This window comes from Trichechus manatus, unplaced genomic scaffold (genome assembly GCF_000243295.1).
Source record: "Trichechus manatus latirostris isolate Lorelei unplaced genomic scaffold, TriManLat1.0 scaffold00030, whole genome shotgun sequence".
NCBI lineage: Eukaryota > Metazoa > Chordata > Mammalia > Sirenia > Trichechidae > Trichechus > Trichechus manatus.
In genome coordinates, this window is record NW_004443966.1 from 17463811 (window position 1) to 17482893 (window position 19083).

Here is a 19083-nt window from a genome sequence, read left to right on the forward strand (position 1 = left end):
CTTTAAAAAAAGACACACGACCCAGTTTTGTAAAGGATGAAGGGTGTGAACAAATGTGGCAGAAGCTGAAGACATGCTCAGCCTTACTAGGAATCAGAAATGCAAATTTAAAAAATAATGGGATCCATGTTTCTCTGTAAGATCAACAAATTTTTGTTAAATTGGGTAATATTCTGTGTTGACAGAGTTGTGAGGAAAAGGTCAATTCCCTGCTCGTAACGTGGCATGATCTTTTTGGAGGGAACTTTGGCATTAACTTTCAAGCTACAGAGTGGTCATTATCTTTGACTCAGTAATTCCACTTCTAGGAATTTATACAAAAGATATGCTCTTAAAAGTGTACAGATAAACATACACACAAAAGAATAGATGTCAAAAACTGGAGAATTAATAGACGGATGGATTGTTGACTTTTTTATAACTCATAAAAATTGGAAGCAATTACATTTCTATCAATAGAAGAAAATGGTTGATTAAATTATGTTTCAGCACATAGGACACCCTTAAAGAGAGTGTGGTAGATCTGTATGTTATAATGCATTAGGTATTATGTCTAACCATATTTGTGAGTAATATAAAAGAGCAAGAAGCTGTGCAGTATACTGTCAATTCTTTCCCAAATTAATCTATAAATTCAAGCAATATTAATCAAAATCTGGACAGAATTTTCCATAGGAAATCTGAAAAACTATGTCTAAAGCTTATATATGAAAAACAGCAGCAAACAACCAAGAGTAGCCAAGTCAGTTTTGATGACGAAAAGTGTTTTCCTACCACGTATCAAGACTTATTCACACAGGGATGGAGAAATAAACGAATAGCGTAGACTCGAGAACCTGGAAGTAAACCCGAGAACTTAACGATGCTTGATGTATGACGGAGGTAGCATTATGAATCAGTGAGGAAAAGATGGGCCATTTGATAAATGGTGATGAGACAATTGTTTACCCATATAGGAAAAAAAACAAACAAATAAACACTAAAATTGAATTCCTACCTTTCACTACAATAAGAGACTCATCAATGCCAGGTGGATTAGGAACATAAATGATGAAGAGCAAATTTTAAAACTTTTGCAAGAGCATATGGTGAAGTATATTTTTTTTATTTCAAAGTAGGTAGGGCTTTCTTCAATGAGAAACAAAATGTCCAAACCATAAAGGAAAAATTATAAAGTCAATTACACTGAAATTAAAAATTGTGTTCATCAAATGGCATCATAAAATGCTAAGAAAAACCACAGACTGGAAAGAAGATATTTACAACACGTATAACAAGCAAAGGATCAGGATCCATTATATATAAAGAATTTCCATGAATCATTAAAAAAAGTGAACAAGTTTAGATAATAGCCCAAAGATAGGAAAAGCAATTTACAGAAAAGGAAACTTGAATGACAAATACGCATATGATGATGCTATGCTCAACCTCACGTGGCCATAATTTCACATCCAGTAGCTTAGCAAAAAGTAAAACGTGGTGCTAAGGGAATTCTTTAGGACTGACAGAAAAGTAAATTGTTACAACTACTTTGGAGAACACTCTGATCATATCTAGTAAAGTTGTATATACTTTAACCACCCAGCCAGACGGCAGAGAGGACGACATGTACAAAATTGTTTAAAAGAGCATTGTTTACCTAGAATAGGCCAATGAATAGAGGTCAGAGTTTAATAGTAGTTGTCAGGGGTGGGAAGGAAAGTAAAGGGGAGTCATTGTTTAGGAAATGTTGAATTTCTGTTTATGGTGATGGAAAATTTGGCAATGGATGTTGGTGATGGTTGCACAACATGATTGATGTAATTGGTGTCACAGAATCCTACACGTGAAAAAGAATCCTACATGTAAAAAATGTTCAATTGGCAAATGTTGTGTTATCTATATTTATTTTTACAACAATACAAGAGCATTGTTTGTAATAGCAAAAAAAAAATTGGAAACAACTTAAAATGTCTATCAACGGATAATGAATAGATAAATTGTGGAATATATTTACAATGGGATACTATGCAGTAATGTCAATGAATTGCCTAGAGCATTCGTTAAACAAGAATGAATCACACTAATTCAATGCTGAGCAAGTTGCAAAGGAATATATACAGTATCTATCATTTTTTTGAAGTTTAAATACCACGCAGTGCTTGGGGATACTGTCATATACAGTTTAAGTATAAAGAAGTGCCTGGGGTCATAAACACCAAAGTCAGGACTCGGTTACCTCTGGAGTGGTGAGGAGAAAAGGGAGGAGATCATGGAGTGACTCTGGTAACTATAGCATATCGGTGATCTTTCATTTCTTAGATTAGGCAGTGAGGACCCAGGTCTTCATTGACTTATTCTCTATACCTAATTCCATTATAATTTTTAAAAGAAAATTAAATGTAAGCTCTTAGCACATACTCAGGATCCCTAGACAGTGCAAATGGTTTGCGCTCGACTGCTAAACTGAAGGTGGATGGTTCAAGCCCACCCAGTAGTGCCACGGAAGAAAGTCCTGGTGGTCTGCTTCAGTAAACATTACAGCCAAGAGAACTCTATGCAGCAGTTCTACTCAGTAACACATGGGTTCGCCATGAGTCAGAATGGACTCAAGGGCAACTAACAACGAACACATAGTCACACCTCACATGGGTAATAAAGCAGGAGAAAAAACTGTTGCCGTTAAATTGTCTCCGACTCATGGCGACACAGTGTCTGTGTTCCAGTAGAACTGCGCTCCATAAGGTTTTCAATGGCTGATTTTTTTGGAAATAGGTCACAAGGCCTTTCTTCCGAGGCACCTCTGGGTGGATTGGAGCCTCTAACCTTTCAGTTAGCAGCCAAGAGCGTTCACCGTTTGCACCACCCAAGAAACATCAGATCCAGGGTTAGAATCCATTCTCTTTCCATTATTCCGGGCTGCCTCCTGTGCTCAGGGAGTCTTTTTTGTTCTCTCCTACTGCAGATGAAAACTGCAAGGACAAGTACTACAACTGCAACGTGGTGGTCCAAGCGCGACTCTGCGTCTACAACTACTACAAGACCGCCTGCTGTGCCTCCTGCACTCGAGTGGCCAACAGGCGCCCAGGGTACCTGGGGAGCAGATAACACCCCCTGCACCACAACCAGCAGGGCGGCGCCACCTGCCCTTCCCGGGGCTGCGAGCAGTATGACTGACTGGTCGCTGCTCCACCAGGCAATGCCTGGCCCGGGGCACCCCCAGCCTAACTAGTCACCACCCCCACCTTCAGTAAAGTGTAACCTGTGGCTCATAGGTGCTTTGTACACAGGCTGCTCAAAAGCCAGGGTTGGTGCTGTAAGCATCACCATGTACTGACCATCTTCTCCCTGGGACCTGGCACCTGCTAAAGTTGCTCTTGGAAAGCCAAGCAGTGCCAAGTGCATGGAGCTCCTAGCCCCACCTCCATCCTGGCACTTTGAAACAGCACTCGAACCACTGCCGGTGCGCTGCCTCTGCCATGGTGCTACCGGCCTTCCCAAAATTAGCGCCCCCCGGAGGGTCGGCAGAAGCAGCGCCCCCACCCCAGAGCCTTACTAAGCCTTGCTGAGTGCCTGCGGCCCTGTTACCTCAGCCCAGCTGTGCCTATTTCCATTCTCAAAGACGTTAGGCTGTTGTCCTGCCTTATGACACGAATATCTCACATGAATATAGTGCTTTATGGTTCAGCAAGTGTATTCACAGACATTAGCTCATTAGCAGCGCGTGAAGTCCCAGAGTGGGAGGCAGGGGACGAATCGTTACTCCCATTTTACTGACAAGGGAACTGAGGCTCAACTTAGGTAACTGATCTGCCAGGCATATTCACCTGCCAGGTGTATTCACCTGCCCAGTGTATTCAGCGGCAGAGCTGAGTGCCTACCCTCATCATCTGACCACAAAACCCTGAGAACTACCCTCACCTCCAGACACCTCCACCAACAACCACTAGGGGCCTGCCCAGAAGCTTGGTAAGATGAGCACAGTAGCTGAGAGGAAGATGTGAGAAGTTTCCCACTGGGCCAGCAAAGCCCAGGTCTTTGATTCTGTCCTCTGGCCAATGGTCCGGTCTCTAGCTGCAGCACCCAGCTGTCTCTTTCTCTTTTTTCCTTCCCCTCACAAAGTTACAGAGCCAAGTTACAGGACCCGCGTTAGGTTCTGGTAAACTCATCCTAAACAGAACTGTCCCATGAGACAGAAAGCTATTGGGGTAACAAGGTGATTGCCTGGAATTCTGACTCCATTCCCAAGTGATATTTTCCTCCCATGGAGTTGTACGTACAGCAGGGTCCCTCCAGCCAAGGAGCCGTCATATCCCAGAGCAGATGTCCAGGGCATGCAGTTCTGCACTCTGCCTCTCTCCCTTTCCTCCAGCCACCTCTCCCGGGCATCGCCCAGTGGGGAGCCTAACCCATCCTTCCAGCAAAATGTGTATGTTAGAAAGATTCTCCCTTTGGTCTTTCTAATTTGATTTGTGGATATCATTTCCTTGGTTTGCATCCCTTTTCTCCCCCATGACTCACAGCCCATGTCCCCCTCCCAAACCGGAGCACCAGATCTACACTATTGCAGCCTCCTGAGAGAAGGAGATAGGGACCCCCTACCACACCCCCACCATGGCCACAGTCTTCCCTCATTCACTTCACCCAACTATACCGTTCCAGAAGTCTCTGGACAGAAAGAGGGAGAAGAGACCTAGTTCTTATTGAAAGGTGAACTATCTGAAAAATCAAAAGAAAAGAATATATATATGTATACACACATGTACTTATATATATGTATATATATATTAGGGCTTGAAGCACCTACTGATGAAGATCAAAGACTACAGCCTTCAGTATGGATTACACCTCAACACTAAGAAAACAAAAATCTTCATAACTGGACCAGTAAGCAACATCATGATAAATGGAGAAAAGATTGAAGTTGTCAACGATTTCATTTTACTTGGATCCACAATCAACACCCATGGAAGCAGCAGTCAAGAAATCAAATGTCATATGTATTGGGCAAATCTGCTGCAAAAGACCTCTTTAAAGTGTTAAAAAGCAAAGTTGTCACTTTGAGGACTAAGGTGCACCTGACTCAAGACATGGTATTTTCAATTGCCTCATATGTATGTGAAAACTGGACAGTGAATAAGGAAGACTGAAGAAGAATTGATGCCTTTGAATTATGGTGTTGGCGAAGAATATTGAATATACCATGGACTGCTAGAAGGATGAACAAATCTGTCTTGGAAGAAGGACAGCCAGAATGCTCCGTAGAAGAGGGGATGGCGAGACTTCGTCTCATGTACTTTGGACATGTTATCAGGAGGGACCAGTCCCTGGAGAAGGACATCACGCTTGGTAAAGTTGAGGGTCAACGAAAAAGAGGAAGACCCTCAGCGAGATGGATTGACACAGTGGCTGCATCAACGGGCTCAAACATAACAAGGATTATGAGGATGGCGCAGGACCAGGCACTGTTCTGTTCTCTTGTGCCTAAGATCGCTCTGAGTCACAACTGACTTGATGGCACCTAACACCAACAACATATGTATATTCTTTCATCCATTAAGAAAAATATCAGGCTAAACAAATTGTAAATTTATTTTAAAAAAAGTATTATTTAACACCATGATCCCGGGCATTTTTCCATTTTAAAGCAAGTCTTGTTATTAATTGCTACTGAGTTGGCCCCCCGACCCATGGCAACCCTAGGCACAACAGAATGAAATGCTGCCCCATCCTGCACCATCCCCATAATCACTTGGAGATCAGACCGTTGTGCTCCGTAGGGTTTTCGTGGGTTGATTTTCAGAAGTAGATCACCAGGCTTTCTTCCTAGTCTGTCTGAGTCTGGAAGCGCCACTGAAACCTCTTTAGCATCATGGGAACACACAAGCCTCCACCAACAGACAGGTGGTGACTTCACATGAGGTTCACTGGCCAGAAATCAAGCCTGGGTCTCCTGCATGGAAGGCAAGAATTCTACCATTGAACCACCACTGCCTAAATTCTTAGCAACTGAGTCTCTCCCATGAGCTCGTTAACCTGAAAATCTGCTAATGTAATTTGATGAACAGTTGCAGCTTTTGGAAGCAGTGCCACCAGCCAGGTCTGCACACTCAGTTAGGTTCCCCCAACGGTCTTGGGCCTTCAGAAGTTCTATTTGGCCTTCTTCTGGATGTCCTTCCAGCTTCTCTTCCTGGAGAAGCCCAGCCACCATTTCCCAAAAGCACCTCCGTCACTCCCAACTCTCATGTAACCCCATGCAGATAAACAGCCGGCAGAGGCTCAGGTCCCCATGCAGACCAGGCAGAAAGAGACCCAAGAAGTCAAGTCCACTGCCCACTCTCTCCTCAACTGCTCACCTTTGCTGTTTGTCACAGGCGAGTTTTTCCTTTTTGCACCTGCTCTCAGAGTTTGTTGAACAAGTCAACCATTTGAACGATTACTTGGAAGAAATTTCTTTACATGCTGGAGGGCAGGGCAGGATCAATGGGTGGAAGTAGCAGAAAGGCTGATTTTAGTTCAAGTCAAAGGAAAGCTGTTGTTGCTATCAAAGACTCCCAACAGAGGCATGGGCCACCATGCAAGAGCAAGCTCTCCGTCCTTAGAGGGATTCACTTCTGAGTGAAAGTGAACATTCTGGGTCCCTCCAACTGAGGAATTCTCGTGGCTGGTCTGTCTCTTCTCCCCCTAACAGTGTCCTGTAGCTCTCAAAAGCTACCCAACATTTCTTTAAGGGGACAATGGCCTTCCCTATGAGAAAGACCACCTTGCCAATTGTGGGATTGGGTAGGACCTCGTCTGGATCAGTCCCTTGTCTTTAGGGAGTGGGGGAGGACAAAGTACCTAGACGAGGGGTCTTTGCTTTTCTTCCAACAAATAGTTAAGCTGTTCTTAGAGTTCATTAGTTAGTCTCTGGAAAGGTATAAATTACTACAACAGGGGTTTTATCACTTATTTGTCTTAGAAATCCAGTTTCTACTGATTTCCTAATTTCTTATTTCACCATCTAAATGCGTTTTTCCTTAGGACAACATACACAACAAGGTCCTTTGGTATTTCCAGCGTTGACTTTCCTGGGAGGGAGTCTAAGACAAGCTCACCTCTATGACTCTGTCCCTCCAGCTATGTCCCTTTCTCCCTTGCTTCTTGTTGTTAGGTGCTGTTGGGTCGATTTCAATTCATAGCGACCCTACAGGACAGAGTAGAACTGCCCATAGGGTTTCCAAGGAGTGGCTAGTGGATTCGAACTACTGACCTTTTGGTTAGCAGCCAAGCTCTTAACCACTGCGCCACCAGGGCCTCCCTTCTTAGAGCCCCATTATTTCACCGCTCTCATCTCCATTATCTGGCATCTCCTTCTGAGCCCCCTCCATGTTCCCTTAACCGTCCATAATGTGGAATTGAACTCTACATTGCAATACTGGCGTTCCCCCCCCACCACCACTTTATACTGGATTGTCCCATTCCCTGCTCTTAATTTTAAAATGAGATGAATTAAAGCTGTTATATGTTTTTCTCACAAAAATCATCAAAGCTCCAAACCAAAATAGTTTGCTTTTTTTACTTTCATTTATCAGAAAACGAAATTGTGCCCCTTGCAGCCTAGGCAAAGGCCATTTAATACGGCCAGTCCTTCCTATCCTCAAGTAAACTTGCATGTCACCCCATAGAAAGGAATAGCGTAAGAAATACGACACTAAAGAGTACTTGTAAACCCGGCCACGTGGGGGAGTCAGAGCAGTTCAGTAAAGGCACGCTCAGTGCTGGCTGTATGCAAGCTTCTGGGGAAACCAAGATGAACAGGGCCTCGTCCCCGCCCTCACGGAGCTACAATAAGTCAGGCGCTCTCAGAATTGCCCACCCTCTCCCTTTGCCTCACTACTCTGGTCCAGGGTTGTTTGGGTTTTATTTTTCCTTCATTTCCTTGAATATGTATCATTTACTTACTCTCAAAGTGCTTAGCATTCATGGCTTTAAACCAGTTGCCATCGAGCTGGTTCCGACTCATGGCGACCCCATGTGTGTCGGAACAGAACTGTGATTCATGGGGTTGTCAATGGCTGATTTTTCAGAAGTAGATTTCCAGGGTTTTCTTCTGAGGCCTGGTTGGATTTGAACCTTCAACCTTTCACTTAGCAGCCAAGCATGTTAATCATTTGCACCACCTAAGGACACCTTTACACCAAAACCAGTGGCTGCCAAGTCGATTCCGACTCATGGCAACCCCATGTGTTTCAGAGTAGAACTGCGCTCCATAGGGTTTTTAATGGCTGTTAAGCTTTCCAAAGCAAATCACCAGGCCTTTCTTCCGAGGTGCCTCTGGGTGGATTTGAACCACCAGCCTTTCGGTTAGCAGCCAAGCACTTAACCGTGTGTGCCACCAGGAACTCCTGGGATGCCTTTAGAATCCTTTAAAAAGAGTGGCCCTAACACAGGGATGGAAAAATGGGAAGCGCTAGCTTAGTTTATTTTCATCAAGTTGTTGGCAGAGAGAAATCCAGATGTTACTAATGCCTTTCTAAATCAGTGTCTTTTTTAAGATACAGCCATTTTAGAGTTTGAATACGGATTTTCTGATGTGGAAGAAAATCTAAGTGGCAAAAAGAAACCTGGTTTTCCTTCAAACAGGCTGAAAAATCAAAACTGAAGGAAGCAATACCAGCCTGGCAAGTGGAGCTCAGAATCTGATTCCTGCCATGTGCAACATTTTTAAGATGGCTTAGATTTGCAAATAGATGCCTTACTGAGGAAATCTGTTGGTGACAGGAAGCTGGAGAGCTAATGGCTTAGGTGACAGGTTCTGCTTTCAAAAAGACCTGTAAGAAGAGAACAAACTTGGATCTTAGAAATTCACTAGGAAGCAGCATGAAGTCCCACCTTTGGATTTACACACACACACACACACACAAGTACAAGTTGGGGAAGAGGTAGAAGTTACAGTTGACTAAGTTCAGTATGAAGGAGCCCTGAAGGCACTCAGCTGCTAACAGAAAGTTTGGTGGTTTGAACTCACCCAGCAGCCCCGTGGGAGGAAAACTTGGCAATCTGCTCCGTAAAGATGACAGTCTAGAAACCCCTATGGGGCAGTTCTGCTCAGTCACATGGGGTCGCTGTGAGTCAGAATTGACTCAACAGCACCTAACAACAACAAGCTCAGTATGAGTCAAGAAAGTGGATTGAACACTGAAAAAACAAACCACGAGACATTTAGACTACGTAAGGAGGAGGGATTGGTGAGAGTGGTACCACGTTGTGTTTATGATTGTGGGAACACCCTTGAAGGGAATATTGATAAAGTAGACCATTCAGATGAGAACGCCTAGTCCTGATGAGGGGTTTGAACCACTAAACTTTCAGTTAACTGCTGAGTGCTTGACCTTTGCATCACCAGGGCTCCTTGATGAGGGGTGCAGACTGTTAGAAACAATTGAAAGAACTTCATGGGGTTTTTAGCCCGGAAAAGAGGAGACACGGGCACTGTGACTCCTCATAGGACCAGTAGGTAAGCTCCAGGGAGGCGGGTTTCAGCTTTGTCTGCGAGGTAGGGCTTTTGAAGGTAGAGGGCTCTGTGGTAGGTTGTGATCGACGTGTCACTGGAGGGGTCAGCGGAGGCTAAGTGGGCGTTGTTCAGAGGTACTGGCGGTAGATTCAAACACCTGATCAGGGTACATGATTTTTAAGGTCCTTTCCAAGTCAGGGCTTTGGTGATTCTGTGAGTGAGACACTAGAGTGATCATCTAGTCATGGCACACATACTTCTCCTTTCTAACCTTTGCCACCATGGCAGTGGTTTGAGCCCACTGTGGCCCCATCCCCTGAGCTGAACGTGCCTTAGGCCTCAGAGAGCCCCTAGAAGTGGATCAGAGGAGTCCTGTCTGGTCCTGCTTTGTAGATAAGGAATCAAACATCACGGTGGCCAACTGCCTGCCAGAGTCACATGCATTGGTGGGGCAGAGTCTTGATTAGACCAACCAGTTGTCATCAAGTCAGCGCCAACTCATGGCAACCCTGTGTGTATCAGGGTAGAACTATGCTCCATAAGATTTTCAATGGCTGATTCTTCTGAAGATCACCAGGCCTTTCATCCAAGGGGCCTCTGGGTAGACTCAAACTTCCAACCTTTCGGTTAGCAGTTGTCTTAGTTATCTAGTGCTGCTATAACAGAAATACCTCAAATGGGTGGCTTTCACAAACAGAAATTTATTTTCTCACAGTTTAGGAGGCTAGAAGTTCAAATTCAGGGTGCCAGCTCTAGGGGAAGGCTTTCTCTCTCTGTGGGCTCTGGGGGAAGGTCCTTGTCTCTTCTCAGCTTCTTGGTGATCTTCACATGGTCTGGCATCTGTCTGCCGCCATCTCTGCTTCCTTGCTGCTTGCTTGATCTGCTCTTTTCAGTCTCAGAAGAGATTGATTTAAGACAAATCCCACACTAATACAGCCCCATCAACACAACAAGGAAAACCTCATTCTCCAGCAGGGCCACAACGACAGGTATAGGGGTTAGAACCCACCACACACACTTTTGGGGGACACGATTCAATCCACAACAGCAGCCAAGTGCGTTAGCAGTTTGCATGCCCCAGGGACTCCTCCAGGGCCTTTTAAACACCATGGTCTCTCTTTCTCAGTTCCCTGTGTTTTCCTGCACCCTCTGGATGGAAACCATCCTGCGTTCCTGCTTCCCGTTCATTCAAGTTGCGGGTGACAGTGGGCAACTTCCATCGTGCTCAGGGAAAGGGGCCACGAGGGGGTGGAAACTTCCAGCCAACTTTCTCAGTGTCTTGCAGACCAGGAGCCCTTTGCCTCAGTGAGAGGAAGGCCATCCTGTTACATAAAGGAATTTCCCCTGGCTTTAGTACCCAGCTCCCCACCATTCAGTCTGACAGAAGGATATACTTTGTTATAACTTATTATTTTGTTCTTTGTAAATACAAGATGTTTATAGGAAATATGTATTCTGAACTCTATCTGCAGAATGAGTCACTACACCAAAATAGTTCTATTATTTAGAAAATATCCATTGTAAAGGAACCTAATAGGTATTTATTTACATATGTGATCCACATTTGTGTAAAATCATTTGATCGTACTAACCCAGCTTCCTGGAATGCTGCTGCACAATTATGTCTTATTCTAAATCCCTAGCGGTCATTGTTTAATATACTGATACTCCTTGAGTGGTTTTAAGAGCAAACAAATATAAATGACTCTGCTTTTCGACTTGTTCAGGGGCTTTCAACCCTGCCGTTGTGCCTGGACCAGCTCTGTCTGGATAGCCGCCTTTCCATCTTAAATAGTATATTTGCTCATGTAATCTACACTCTCCTCATCACCAGACATTTGGAGAAGGAAATGTTGTCGTGTGCTGTTGAATCAATTCGGACTCATAGAGACCCTAGATGACAGAGTAGAACTGCCCCATAGGGTTTCCTAGGCTGTAATCTTTACGGAAACAGATCGCCAGGTCTTTCTCCCGAGGAGCCACTGGATGGGTTCGAACCACCAACCTTTTGGTTAACAGCCAAGCACTTAACCATTGCGCCACCAGGGCCCCGAAGAAGGAAATATGAGGGTCTGTTTTTATCCCTTTGTCTTACCTCCTTTGTTAGAATTACCAGCAGAAAGTTGTGCAGGAGATGTGGTGAGCACTCTGGGAGGCAAGGTCTGCCGACTGGTAAGGGAGAGACTTATGGGATGTGCCAGCTGTCACTGTGGGGGTCCCACTGGGCACTACAGCGGCCAGGGTCTCTTTGCTGTCCTGTAACCCGCATGGCCAAGAGCAAGGAGCCTTCTAAGTACTCCATCAACTCCATGCCACCCTTGCTGTAGTGTTAAACTAGTATTTAAGGAGGGGGCAGGTAGGAGGTGAGTTATATGAGTAAATACAGCCTGTTTTCTCTTTGGCAAAAATGATAACTATTTTTGTGTATGACTAATTTATTTTTATTATTGTAAAAATACAATAAACTGGTTAAAAGATCCGCTTTGTTTATGTGTATGTGCTTCTCTATCCATATTACTTTAAGTAAAAACACCAGTTGCCATTGAGTCAACTCTGACTCAGGGCAACCCCAAGTGTGTCAGAGTCAAACCGTGCTCTGTAGGGTTTTCAATGGCTGATTTTTTGGAAGTAGATCACCAGGTCTTTCTTCTGAGGTGCCAACGTTTCAGCTAGCAGCTGAGCACGTTCACTGTTCGCACCATCAAGGGACTCGTTTCGTTGTTGGTGTTGGGCACTGTCCAGTCAATTCATATTGACCACAGGTGACAGAATAGAACTGTCCCGTAGGGTTTCCTAGGCTGTAATCTTTACAGGAGCAGATCACCAGGTCTTTCTCCCACAGAGCTGCTGGGTGGGTTTTAACTGCCAACCTTTTGGTTAGTGGCTGAGTTCTTAACTGTTGTGCCGCCAGGGCTCCTTCTCCTTTCACTAGCCCCCTCTAAAAGGAAAAATCAGGTCCCTTTAGGAGTCGGTTGGCTGTCAGACTTTGTGCTTCAGGTGCTCTCTGGTTGGCTGGGCCAATTAAAGAGCAAGAAATGTGGAGCATAAAAAGAACTTTAGCCTCCTAGTTTACACTGGCCCTCAACCTTGGCTGCATGTTCGAACCACTTGAGGAGCTTAAAATAAAATACAGGGCATGGGCACCCCCAGGATTGCGATTTAACTGGTGTTTCTTGAAACCTCCCCTAGGTGACGCTGATGTGTAAAGGGGTTTGGGACCCATTGTGCCAGTTCAGTGCTGCTCCGTCTCTCAATGTGAATAAAACTTCTTCCAGCTCACCTCCAGCACACGTCACCTGGCTCTTGATTTCAGCAAAGAGTTTGACAAAATCTTTCAGTTATCTTGGTGCATAATAAAGTGAAATGTAATCTAGGTCACAATGCCAATCAAAAATCATCCTTATTGATAAATGATGTGTTTTTCATATTTTTACAACAATAAAAATGTTTTGAAAAGGAAAGAAAGTCATCCTTGAATAGATCGAAGTCTGCAGTGGCGGGCCTACAAGCCCCGTCCTTGACTCTCTCCTCTCCAGCCTTCCATCGGTAACTCAGAAACTTATTATTATACCCAAAATACTGCCTCCCACCCTTCCCATCCCCTTTCTCTGCCTAGAAAACTTCCATTTATTCTTTAATATCTATGTCAGGGGTCTACTGTTGGCCAGGTACCATGCTTAGCATCTTCTCTTCACCACACCCCTATGAAGTTGGACGATTACCTCCTTCTATAAAGGAGGACATTGAGACTCAGAGAGGTTTAGTCCCTCCAATTAGTGCTTGGTGATGCTAGGATACTATGTCTGCCTCCTATTTCCATGTCCCCAGGACATAGCGGTGGGCCTGGAGTGTTATATGTCCCCAGCACATATTGTTGTTGGGCGCTGTTGAGTTGATTCCAACTCATAGCAACCTCATATGATAAGAGTAGAACTGCCCTATAGGGTTTTCTAGGCTGTAATCTTTATGGAAGCAGATTGCCAGGTCTTTTCTCCTGCAGAGCCACTGAGTGTGTTCAAACCACCAACCTTTTGGTTAGTAGCCATGCGCTTAATTAAACATTGTGCTGGCAGGGCTTCTTCCAACGTATATTAGTTCTGATTATTTCTCCATATCAAATTTTCCGATGATGTTGAACTGGGAGGAACAGCTAATATCCTGTATGAAAGTAGATCATAGCTATGTCGACATGCTGAAAAGCAGGTGGGAAAAAGTGAAACGCCGTTTATTTAAGTCCTGGCCATCAGTTGTACAAAGACTAAATGGGGTGACTTAGCCATTGATGAAAAAAGTCTCATGCTTTTTAATTTATTCAAGCTCAGCATCTTTGGCTGCATTTGGAGAAATACAACCCCTTCAGAGAGGTAGGCCATAGGCTTGCTGTTGCAGGGGTCACACCCAAGCTGGACCCCTCAGTCTCCAGGTCAAGGAACCACACGTCATATAGGCTTACTGATCACCAGGGGAGAGCACAGACCATGGTGGCCGGGGTGGGAGGGGAGACTGTCTTCCCTTGTCTCCAAACATTTCCAGGACTGTCAGGGCAGACAACAAAAACCTGGATGACTCTGTCAGAACAACACGGAGAAGTGGCAGAGGCAGAATTGGTTCAAAATAAGACATTCCCAGTAACCAGAGAGGCTTAACAATGGGAAAGGTTACTTCAAGGGACAGTGAGACCTTCAAAAGGGTGTTACCAGGAACATTTGGGGAGAGTGAAAATTCGAATTTGGACTGTGTATTTAAGATGACATAATTGAATCCATGTAAAATATATCAGGTAAGATGATGGCATCATGGTCAAGCAAAAAGATGTGTCTGCTGCAGTAGTACTGAAGGCTAAAGGGCCATGGCATCTGCACTGACGTCCCCGTGGGCCAGGAAAATAGAGCGCCTGTGCGTGCCTGCGTGCACGTGTGTGCGTGTGGCGCGTGTAGAGAGAAAGAGCATGCAAATGAGGCAAAATGCCAACAATGGTTTATCATTTTGGTGAATATTAGGGAAGGAGCCCTGGTGGCACAAGGGTTAAGCGTTCGGCTACTACCCGAAAATTTGGTGGTTCGAACCTACATAGCAGCTCCAAAGGAGAAAGACCTGGCTATCTGCTCCTGTACAGATGACAGCCCAGAAAACCCAATGGGGCAGTTCTATTCTGTCACATGGGGTCACTACGAGTCAAAATTGACTAAAGAGCACCCAACCATAATAACAGCAGAAGTGAAGGGTTGTATGGATCAAGTCAAGACAACTTATTATTAATTCTGTTCCCCTCTGTTCTAACACCAGCTGCACATGCAGCACGTCTTCCTCAGACCCTAACCACCCAAGGCTAGGTCAGAGGTCACAGGTTAAAGGACATGATCCTCCAGACTGTCAAGTAGGCCCAAGACCTCAAATGTCAGCCACAAGCTTCGGAGTTCCTATGACACCCTTACTTCTGACCTGCTGGCTGCAAAATTGAGGGATCCTTCTACCCCTTCAGGATACCAACCATAAGCTCAGGATACCCAGGTGCCCGCTCACTTCTGACCCGCTGGCTCCCACTACTCTTTTGGGTTCCATAATTCACTGGCACAACTCACAGAACTCACAGAAAGTTCTATACTTTCTGTTACAGTTTTATTACAGCAAAAAGGATATAAATGAAGGGACACATAGGGCAAGGTATGAGACGGTTCCCAGCTCGGAGCTTCCATGTCCCGAAAAGGGATGGGCTACCCTCCCACGTGTACCGTGGATGTCTGTCTCCAACCAGGAAGCCCACTAATGGTCCAAGTCTAGAGCCTTACTGAGGCTTCATTATGTAGCCATGATTGATTGAATCAGCTCCCCGCCCCTGAGTTTGGCCGATATCACTAGGTGGGTTTGGTGAACAGCTGCCACCCAAGAGACACCTCATTAGCATAAACCCTCAGGTGTGGTCTGGAGGCCTCATCAAAGACACTTTAGTCGCTGAGGAAATTCCAAGGTTTTAGACGAATTCTGTCTCAGGAACCACAAAGGACAAGGACCAAATTATTTGGGTAAAGTTAAATTCTTAACCCCAATAGTATATGGTGTTCATTATACTTCTTTTTTTCCCCCTCAACTATTCCGAGATTTGACATTTTCTGAAATAAAAACTTAGGGGAAAAAAGAAAAAGTTTTAAAACAGATAGGAAGAAAGAGAATTAACATTTTTTGCAGTGTTTTCAAATTTGTATAATGATACAACTCACTTGGAGGGCTCCTTAAAAATGCAGATTCTTTTGCTTCATCCAGAGGAGAAGCCCAGGAATCTGTATGTCTACCATATGTCTCAGGTGATCCTTATAAGGCTGAGAAACCCTAATTTATTGAGGGCCTACTATGTGCAGGGTATTGCTAGGTGCTTTACATAATTTACTCTTCACAACAATCTTTATAATGCAAGCATTCTTTTGTACTATGGACGAATAAATTGAGGATCAAAGAGAATAAGTAACTTGACCAAAGACACAGTTATTAAGTGGAAGAGCCTGTGTTATGTTGTCTTTAAGCTTCATTATGTATGAAATCAACTGGAAATTTAAAAATCTAGTGATGTTTGGACTCCACTCCCAGGTATTCTAATTTTCAGTTGGCTGGAGGTAGGGACCAGACATTGGGGTTTTTCAAACATCCCTTTTGTTGTTGTTGGACACCCTGGTGGCATAGTGGTTAAGAGCTAAGGCTGCTAACCGAAAGGTCAGCAGTTCAAATCCACCAGGCGCTCCTAGGAAGTCCCTCTGGGGCAGTTCTACTCTGTCCTATAGGGTCGCTATGAGTCAGAATTGACGGCAACAGGTATGGGTTTGTTGTTATTAGGTGCTGATGAGTCTATTTCGACTCATAGTGACCCAATGTGAGAGAGTAGAATTTCCCATAGGGTTTCCTGGGCTGTAATCTTTACAGAAGCAGATTGCCAGGTCTTTCTCCTGAAAAGCTGCTGGGGGTGGTGGTGGCTGGTTTCAAACCACCAACCTTTTGCAGCAGAGTGCTTAACCATTGCACCACCAGGGGTCTAGGAAATTCAAGTATACAGCTAGGGCTAGGAAAGATTGAGAAGGGTGCTTCTTACCCTTTAATATGCACACAGGTCAATCTTATTAAATTCAGATTCTGATTCGGTTAGTCTTGGATGGGGCTTGAGAGTCTGCATGTCTACAAGCTCCAGGTGATGCTGATGTTGTGGTTCAAGGCCCACACTTTGAAAAGCAAGGCCCTTAACACTTTAAAAATGTTCCAGTTCTCTTGTATTTATAAGGAAGTTGAGTAAGTGACCTCTGAGATTTTTCTAGAACAGTCCTCTATAAAGTCTAGATTACTGGACTTAATCTACTAGTTTACCCCTTTTGTCAATGAAACATAGAGTCTGAGATTGTTTTTAGGCCTTTGTGCTCATGTGTCATACATGGTTTAATTTTTTTTTTAACCAGACTACCTGTGTATCATTTGGGAATTAATCTGGCTACTGGTGAAAGTAAATCTGACTACTCCAACTTAGGGGTTTATTTCTTTCATAACAAGAAATCTAGATAGAGGGAGGCAGTTGATGGTGTTGGTTCAGCAACTCAACAGTTTCAAAGCCAGCTTCTCTTAAAGTTCTCATGGTCACAAGATAACTTCTCCTGCTCCAGCTATCACATCCATCTTTGGAGGAGGAAGAAGGAAGGGCAGCTGCAGCTGCATTTGCCTCCATTTACCAAGTAAGCAAATCCATTCCCAGAACCCCCTCCCGTATCCAGCAGACTTTCACTTACAGCTCATTGGCCAAAATGGTTTCCATTGCAATTTCCTAGCTGCAAGGGAGGCTGGAAAAAGAGAGAGCAGGATTGCCATGATTAGCATGGACCAATCAGGATCTGTCACTAAGGGTGGACACACAGCTACACTGGGTACAGCTGAGGTTCTATTAGCAGAGCAGGGGGAGGGGAAGTATATGAGTGAGACAACCAATCATGTCTGCATACCTTTAGGCAGCACAAGCTTCTGGGCAGGAGCAGTGGAAATTCAAACACTGCAGTCTCTGCCCACCTTCGACTGGCCAACTGGGAACTACTCCTTAAAGTGGGTGTAGGCTGTACATCTTCCCTTTATTCAATAAATATTTGTTGAGCACCCACTATGTGCCAAGAGCTATTCTGGGCCCTGTTGTTGTTATTGTTGTGTGCCGTTGAGTAGATTATAACTCATAATGACCCTATAGGACAGAGTAGAACTGCCCCATAGGGTTTCCAAGGCTGAAAGCTTTGCAGAAACAGACTGCCACATCTTTCTCCCTCAGAGTGGCTGGTGGGTTCAAACCACTGACCTTTTGGTTAGCAGCCAAGTACTTAACCACTGTGCCACCAGGGCTAGGGTACATCAATTCCATGGACCTTACAAAATGGTGTTCAAGCTGAGACATCTGGAGATAAAGAGACTTCCCAAAGGGGTCAGAGGAGTAGATGCAGCCAGGCTTCTGGACGGCCTACAAATGGACATCCCAGTTGGCTCTCCATTTTCTGGTAGTCAGACTGGTGATGTTACAAGGTTTGATTTTGACCAGGCAGCTAGGGAACGTACCCTACAGCACCTCCTCTGCGCAGCGTTATCTACATCTCCTTCAATAGGCCTAACAAACTTGACAGCTGGGTACTGTTCTCCCCATTTTACAGGTGAGGAAACTGATTCTCAGTCAGATTAAGAAACTGACTTGAGGCCACACAGGTCATAGTGGCTGAGGAATTCAAAACCCAGGTCTGTCTGATTTCAAGGCTTGTGGTTGCTCCTCTGCATGGCACTGACTCGCAAATGAATTGTACAAATCCACGTGCAAGTCAAAGCTTCCTTTACACTTAAGCCAAAACTTACTACCTGAGTACAGGTATGCAGTCACGGTGTCATTGATTATTGTGGCTGCACAAAGATTCTACTGCTCTAGGTGGGTAGAAGCCAGAGGGCAAAGGGCAACACCCTCCTATGACAGTAACACAGACGCACACTGTACACACATACACACACGCGCAGATACACATACTTACACATACTGTTCCAGGGAAAGTGCCTCAAGGAGGCATCTCTACTTCTATTTCCTATCATTATGTGTGGATCCAAAAACCTGTTCCTCTAAGCCCAGGGTCACACCTGTTTGTAGGCTAGTCAGAGAGGGAGGGGGACAAAAGCAGTGGGACCAAAGAATCAAATTTGCTTCAACTCCATTAATACCAGTGTCAGCCCCAACCCTCTCACCCTGACAACAAAATTCTTGGCACCTACTTCCTTCCACACAAGGAGCACTGGTGGCGCAACAGTTAAGGGCTCAGCTGCTAACCGAAAGGCAGTTCAAACCCACCCAGCGGCTCCATGGGAGAAAAGACCTGGCGATCTGCTCCTGTAAAGACTACAGCCTAGGAAACTCTATGGGGCAGGTCTACTCTGTCACATGGGGTCACTATGAGTCGGAATCAACTCAACAGCACACAACCACCTCCACCTGAGCCTTGGATGTGTTCACTAGAGTTTTTAATGGGTGGATTTTTCAGAAGTAGACTGCCAGGCATTTCTTCTGAGGCACCTGTGGGTGGACTCAAACCTCAAACCTGTGGGTTAGCAGCCGAGCATGTTAA

At 44.8% G+C, this 19083-nt stretch overlaps 1 protein-coding gene across 2 annotated transcripts in view; it reads left to right on the plus strand.

Annotated features, from left to right (window-relative positions):
• THSD4 (thrombospondin type 1 domain containing 4) overlaps nt 1-3807 on the plus strand; it is a 677983-nt gene extending 674176 nt beyond the window's left edge. The window contains exon 17 of one of the 2 annotated variants that reach the window (XM_004374710.2): nt 2945-3807. In XM_004374710.2, coding sequence (XP_004374767.1) covers nt 2945-3087 — 143 coding nt within the window. In that variant the 3' untranslated portion in view covers nt 3088-3807. The remainder of the gene's footprint in view (nt 1-2944) is intronic. The other variant, XM_012555081.1, reaches the window with a different exon arrangement.
• Nucleotides 3808-19083: the final 15276 nt, after the last annotated feature.